Source organism: Sinocyclocheilus anshuiensis, unplaced genomic scaffold, assembly GCF_001515605.1.
Source record: "Sinocyclocheilus anshuiensis isolate Anshui unplaced genomic scaffold, SAMN03320099.WGS_v1.1 scaffold678, whole genome shotgun sequence".
Classification (NCBI taxonomy): Eukaryota; Metazoa; Chordata; class Actinopteri; order Cypriniformes; family Cyprinidae; genus Sinocyclocheilus; species Sinocyclocheilus anshuiensis.
Window position 1 is genome coordinate 336,076 of NW_015544157.1, and position 7,739 is coordinate 343,814.

Genomic DNA, 7,739 nt, shown 5'->3' on the forward strand with positions numbered 1-7,739 from the left:
CTTTTGGAATGCAGGGAGAAAAGGGGAGGTGTCCTGAGGTCATGACCATGTCACGGGTATAGATCTGCCATTCTTCTCGCTCGGACATGGAGCTATTAATCTGTCGCTTTCTGTTTATCGGATTATCAATTTATGCGTTAAACGGTCATGGGGTCCGGGCGTGTCTGTCGCTGGAACATTTCCAGATACCATGTTCTTTGTTCTGTTGTTTATTAGATGGTTTATTTATGCTGAAGTCAATCAACGTTACACTGCACATCTGGTCCTCGAAGGGTCTTCAGACAGAGGGAATTTTCTTTTCTCCTGGTGATTGAGTTAGGGCTTAAGCAGTTCCAATCCCCCTAAGGGATAAAGACCATGCCTTGACCGGAAGCAGGTACAGACAATTTGGTACCCTGTTGATCATTGATCTTCTTTACGACCGCGGAAAGCGGGGAAGGAAATTCTTTAGTTTTTTTTCGGTGGAATGCGGAGATTCAATTGTTAATTTGTGTCTGTTCGCAGAGGCCCTACATAAGTTTCCATTTTGTTTGTGTGTGTGTGTGTGTGTCTTTGTGTATCATACTGTTTGACACTTGACTTGACAGCATGTCTCTCTGTCTTTTCATTTCCAAACAGAGATCCACGGCTGGGTTGGCCATTCCATTATGTGCCTTCCAGGGCACCGTTTCCCTCCATGCTCCCACGGGCAAAACACTGTCCCTCTCCACCTATGAAGTCAGTAGCGATGGCCTGAAGATCTCCCCCAACAACGCCAAGAAAGTTGAGGTGTACCGCTCCAAATCAGTGGGTCACGAACCTAGCGCTGAAGAGCATAACTCTAGCACTGGGGGTGGTGGAGTTGGAGTTGGGGGTGGAGTCACAGACACCAACGTAAAAATTCACCTGGAGGTTCTGGAGATCTGCGACAATGAGGAGGCCATGGACAGAGTGTCTATTGTCTCCAACATCAGCCAGTCATCCACACACGCACGCTCACCTTCACTACGCTACTCTCGTCGTGAGAACCGCTTTGTCTCGTGTGACCTAGGTGAAACGGCCTCATACTCGCTGCTGATCCCCACAAGTAACCCGGATGCGGACAACATTAACATCCACATTCCAGATACAGTGGAAGCGCATAGACAGAACAGCCGGAGACAGCACCAGGAGGCTGGAGGTTACCAGGAAGAGATACAGCTGCTTAATGAAGCCTATAGGAGGCAGGCAGGTGATCAGGGGAACTGAAATAACCAGAAACACCAGGATAGGCCAATGGGCTGAGAAATCCCTAGGAAGAAGTATAGAAGGTTTGGATGAAATATTGTGATAAAGGCTCATAGAGTTGCAAGGTCATGGTAGATTAAAGCAACCAGACTTAAAAATATTATCATCTAAGCACAACTAGAGTAAGCAGCGAGATCAGATGTCGCAATGTGAAAATCCAGTTTAGGGAATCACAGGAGAGGCATTTGTCTGCTAAACTGTTTGCTTTAGTAAGCAATTGTGGGATAAAAATAGGCTGGACGCATGATGAGATGTAGTAAATGACTTTAGAATTAAAATTCAAGGTTAGCATGCCATAAGGAAGAGCTGGAGGTTTGGAAAGGGAAATATAACTAAAATGTGATCAGAGATGCAACAAATCTCAAGATGAGATAAAGAGTTGGTTTTTCAGATTTGCCCTTGATTTCAAGCCTCAGGAATAATAGATCAGGGGGTTACGACAGTAATGGTTACTCTCAGATGGTTAGAAGTGGAGATGTCTTAGTTTGAATGAAGCTTTGGAGAATAAGAGGCTGGAGGTTACCAGGAAGAGATACAGCTGCTTAATGAAGCCTATAGGAGGCAGGCAGGTGATCAGGGGAACTGAAATAACCAGAAACACCAGGATAGGCCAATGGGCTGAGAAATCCCTAGGAAGAAGTATAGAAGGTTTGGATGAAATATTGTGATAAAGGCTCATAGAGTTGCAAGGTCATGGTAGATTAAAGCAACCAGACTTAAAAATATTATCATCTAAGCACAACTAGAGTAAGCAGCGAGATCAGATGTCGCAATGTGAAAATCCAGTTTAGGGAATCACAGGAGAGGCATTTGTCTGCTAAACTGTTTGCTTTAGTAAGCAATTGTGGGATAAAAATAGGCTGGACGCATGATGAGATGTAGTAAATGACTTTAGAATTAAAATTCAAGGTTAGCATGCCATAAGGAAGAGCTGGAGGTTTGGAAAGGGAAATATAACTAAAATGTGATCAGAGATGCAACAAATCTCAAGATGAGATAAAGAGTTGGTTTTTCAGATTTGCCCTTGATTTCAAGCCTCAGGAATAATAGATCAGGGGGTTACGACAGTAATGGTTACTCTCAGATGGTTAGAAGTGGAGATGTCTTAGTTTGAATGAAGCTTTGGAGAATAAAGCTGAAGCCCTTGAGTGGATGAAAGTGACGTATATGCTGAAAGGAAGGTTATTGGGTACAAAGAAGGAAGAATGGACTTAACTCGCTTCTCAGATATTCTGTCATTTATTGAATGCAAATGTAAGTGCATAGACAGAAAAGCTTGAGAAGAGAGTTGAATAGAGAAGGATAAATACTGTCACGAGTATGTGCGTTTGTGGTGAGAAAGACAACGAACAGGATTGCGAGGGTGTGTGTGCAAGGAAAAAACTAAAATAAATAAATTTTATTATTCTAGCTCAGGCAGAAACCATATGGCATACTGAAATAAAACATTCCAAATGTGTACATCGCAATTTTTTTTTACAATTATTATTATGTTGCTCTGCATCAGTCAAGGTGTATTCCCTTACTGTGTTGTCTAATGTGTGTGTGACTGTTTAAAGGAATGTTCTGGGTTCAGCACAAGTTAACTTGCACTTGTGGCATAATGTTGATTTTGTCCCTCCTATTCTTTAAAAAAAAAAAAAGCAGACATCTGGATTACAGAGAGACTTAAAAACATTTTAAAAAGATGTGAATGTTAAAATGTAAATGTTAAAATAATCAACCAAAAATTAAACAGTGTGATAAAAACACAGACAAATCTCTTTTGTGTAAATTTCACTGCAAAGAAAACAACACCTAAAACCTTTTTTTTTCAAAGCAGACATACCACACACAGTTTCTGCCAATCTCATGTTGATTTTGTGTACCTATACAGTGTTATTGCATCCTTCATATCTCTGAAGAGTCTTTAGTTTTGTCAGATTTATTAAAGACAGATACAGATGTACCGCTTCTCAGTCAAGCAGTCGAGATCCTGGGGGCGTGCCGTGGGCGGAGCAATCATCTGCAAGCTGTGACATCAACATAAACAAAACAGGAACAAAAACTTAATTGACTTAAATATGGCTAAAAATCAGATCCAGCCATATATATATCTGATCCAGAATTGGATCCTGACCTTTATGATGTCATACAGGGCCATACTCAAAAAAAAAAAAAAATTCTAAAACTTAAACAAACCCCGAAGGAGTGTCTTTGGCACAGAAATATGTCCAACTCGTTTTTTGAGACTTTGGTGATGTTTAGCATGAGAATTCAACTCTTTAGCACTGTAAATAAGTCAGAACGCATGAAATAGCATAAGACATCCCCTTTAAAGAAAACTAGGAAAAAAGTTTAATTAATTATTCAACATGTCACATGTAATGCCACAAATGCTGTTGATTTCTTGCATTAGGCCCAAAATATTCCTTTAATTGCAATCTTAGTATGTATGAATGTATAAATGCTGATAGCTGTATGTATGCTTGCTTCTGTATGTGGGTATTTCTACATCTTTTTCGTTGTACTAAAGCCCTGAATTTACATTCTGCTTTATATGCATTCCCGACATGACTGCTGAGAAAAAGCGAAAGAGATTCTGTCAATGGAACATTCCACAAATGTAGATGTGAGTGTGATGCATGAGCCTATTTTAGGTGTTAATTTGTGTGCGAATGTGCTCATTTTTGAGCTACTTAGGAATTTTCAGCGCACTGCTTCTGCAATCAGAAACATGACCCTGGCCACTCGCTTGCATTTAATACTGGCATATATTCAGCTCTCAAATGGACCATTCATGGACGATTCAGTGGATCCCAGTAAAATGAAGGCATGATTACGCTGCTTTTCATTTGAGCTCTGCTGTATCAGTATGTGAATCTACTATTTAAAAATGTGAAAATTAAATGCAAAGGCCATTCGTGGAGGCTCATGTAGCTCTAATAACTCTTAATAATTCACTGTACATATGATTTCTTGTTTTTTAAATGTCAAATGTCTGTGTGTGTGTTTATATATATATACAGTGGGTACGGAAAGTATTCAGACCCCCTTCAATTTTTCACTCTTTGTTATATTGCAGCCATTTGCTAAAATCATTTAAGTTATTTTTTTTTCCTCATTAATGTACACACAGCACCCCATATTGACAGAAAAACACAGAATTGTTGACATTTTTGCAGATTTATTAAAAAAGAAAAACTGAAATATCACATGGTCCTAAGTATTCAGACCCTTTGCTGTGACACTCATATATTTAACTCAGGTGCTGTCCATTTCTTCTGATCATCCTTGAGATGGTTCTACACCTTCATTTGAGTCCAGCTGTGTTTGATTATACTGATTGGACTTGATTAGGAAAGCCACACACCTGTCTATATAAGACCTTACAGCTCAATACTTTCCGTACCCACTGTATATATATATATATGTGTGTGTGTTATGTATTCAGAATAGCAGATTATTTGTCTTAGCCTTGTGTTTTCAAGCAGCAAAATAGCTGAGGCATAATGCTACAAAATATTTTCATCTATCCAGTGTTCTCATTAAAGATTTATTTACAGAAAATTGCCTCATTCAAGAGTGTAGATGGGTTTATTCCCATTTGTATGGTTCAGCTCTTCACTGAACCAACTTCCATGGTCTCTTTATAAATGATCCACATCTGCAAATGGGACAGAAATAACCATGTCTGGATACCTAATGTTTTTGAGATACTACTCTTGCAAAGTTATAGCTTCCATTTTGTGTAAGGACAGAAACGGTTCGATATCCACTAATGCAGTTGTTTGGTTTTGTTTTTTTAAATGTCTCCATACTATAGTAAAATAATTTACTATTTGCTTAGTGTAGGGGAGTATGGGGCTAGTTGTCACAGTCAATATCTCGGTAATTAAAAAAAGGTTTTTAGTCATTCTCTTTTGAAAAAGAAGTGAATTTAATTGTAATAAATGTATTTTACATCTTAAAAGTGTATTAAAAACAGTACTAAATGTAATACCAGTAACATGTAATTTAAGTGTACTTAAGAAAGTACACTTTCATGACTGTTTCTTTAAAAAGTAACATTTTGTAATAAAGTCAAATTAAAACGTTTATTTTAATTTTAACATTTTAAAATTGTTATATTTTAATAATCTTTTTGCTTATTATAAAGTCTAGATTTTAAGTATACATATTTTGATGTGTTGATTGTAGCGTGTTATTTGATATTTCATTTAAAGTTATAAATGCATTTTAAATATGCTAAATTGCAACTTCATCATGACAAATGTGTAATTACAAACATTTTCAAATACATGACACAAGTTTTGACAGAAATTACATTAAAGTATATTTTTGAAGACAATAAAACTCATTATGAAATTACATATAAAGATATACTTAAGTCCTACTTGGGTCAAAAAGCACAAAATTCAGCTAATTGTGTTTAAACTAAAATTAATTTTCATTTAATTGCAATTAACATACAATTAAGTATATATATATATATGAATATAATCATTTTCTTTATTCGAATATTCTTAGATTTTAATTGCCATATTTAGAACTGGAATATAAATAGAATTCCTCAAAACTATATTTTTATACTTTGGGTAAACAAACAAAAATAAATAAACAGACAAATGAGAAATATTTATACAATTTGTGTCTCCCCTATTAGGTTTTTAATTTCATAAAGTGAAATATATATATACGAAAAGAAAAAAAAACTGCATTTTATTTGTTAATGGAATTTTTGTGATTTTATATGTTTTCTTATGTTGTGATGGCAAGTCAAAAGTCACAAGCTCCTATTACTTCCTGCTTCTGTACCACATTTATCCTAAAATAACACCTTGTAATCCCTCACTGACAGACATGAAACACACACACACACACACTCACTCTCTTCACAGCCATCAATGTCAGAGACCCCCAACTCCCTTGACAGCTTAATAATGTAAAGACTTAAGTTTCAGAGTAATACCATTGGTCTGTGGGTGGAGTGTAAAGTTAGCCAGCGTGTAAAGCTTTTTCTCAAGAAAAAAACACATGCTAGTATCCTAGCCATAATACATGTTATATTTTAGAAGGTGATCTTTTTTTTTTTTTTTGAATAGATTAAGTTGAGTTTACATGCTGTTAGTTTGGTATAGCGACTGGCTGGTAAGCTAGAACAATCTTTGTTGTGAAGCTGGATGACTAGAGATCTAGCTGGTTAAGCCAGGCAGAAGCATCCAAAAACAAAACAAAATCCTGTGAGCAGCTATGCTAGTGTTTTAGCAGGCTGTTCATAAAATCTTAAAATTTAATTGGAGTTTTTATAATGAATGTACACTTTTATTTTCAAATAATTTTGTGGACAATGTGGGGGCCTCGGAGTAAAAAAAGGTCTAGTTTCAAGCAGGTAATGTTCTTTTTTTACTCACATTTTCTTGAAAATTAAATTAAAAGTAAAAGGTGTGAGTATGTTTGTGCTAGAATGTGTGGACAGAGCCAGAAAGAGAGCACAAGAGAAAGAATGGTGGATGTAGGTTCATTTAAAAATGAGGACTTGCTGTGATGGTAAAGATCTAATACATATTTCATGACAGGGTCAGGAAACTTCTGCAGGATAAGTCCTCCACACCTTTCCCACGCAGTTCTCCCATCACAACGCAACAGGGTTCTAATTATCTCCCTGCTTTCTGTTAAAACAGTTGCTGTTACACCTCCTTGTTAATCCCTGCCTCTGCTCCACTGCCTTTAAACAAGACAGTAATGACAATATGTGCATATAGGCCAATTAGAGTATAAGAATTCAACAATTGCCTGAAGCCTGACGCTCAATAGAGGTAAACAGAGCTCATTTTGTTTTGTTTTTTTGTACTGCGATACAGCAAGAAAACAGGAGACAACTTCTCTTAGACATGGAGATTTATCTATAAGATTACACAATCAAGGTAGATGTGTGAACATAATTAATGTCTCTAGGTCTTGAGATGAACATTATTGTGAATACAAGTATTCACCATGACACTGCTGCTTTGGAAAGCCTTTTATTTTTTTATGTGTGTGTGTGTGTGTGTGTGTGTGTGTGTGCAATTTTATGTTATAACAAGAACAATTTGTTACATTGTTAATTGACTATATTCCAAATGATAGTGGAATAAAATGGGGGATTTTTCAAGGATATAGGTTAAGGTGATCTTGGATGCATTCATTCTTTAAGTCAGTGGTTCCCAACCCTGGTCCTGGAGGCACCCCAACACTGCACATTTTGCATGTCTCCTTTCTCTGACACACCAATTTCAGGTCTTGAAGTCTCTACTAATGAGCTGATGACCTGAATCAGGTGTGTTTGATTAAGGAGACATGCAAAACGTGCAGTGTTGGGGTGCCTCCAGGACCAGGGTTGGGAACCACTGCTTTAAGTCACTTACATGGGTGAGCGCAGCCACTGAACAATACAAAAGGACATCTTTTGTAGTGTTCCGATGGTATTATGATGCCTTAGGCAGTAATTTTTA

General features: G+C 37.0%; 1 protein-coding gene across 1 annotated transcript in view; it reads left to right on the top strand.

The window, feature by feature from the left end:
• Positions 1-2,717, top strand: part of LOC107695439 (probable G-protein coupled receptor 149) — a 34,885-nt gene extending 32,168 nt beyond the window's left edge. The window contains exons 4-5 of the mRNA XM_016495344.1: positions 619-1,159; positions 1,785-2,717. Of these exons, the coding sequence (XP_016350830.1) occupies positions 619-1,159; positions 1,785-1,852 (609 nt within the window). The 3' untranslated portion in view covers positions 1,853-2,717. The remainder of the gene's footprint in view (positions 1-618; positions 1,160-1,784) is intronic.
• The last annotated feature ends 5,022 nt before the right edge of the window (positions 2,718-7,739 follow it).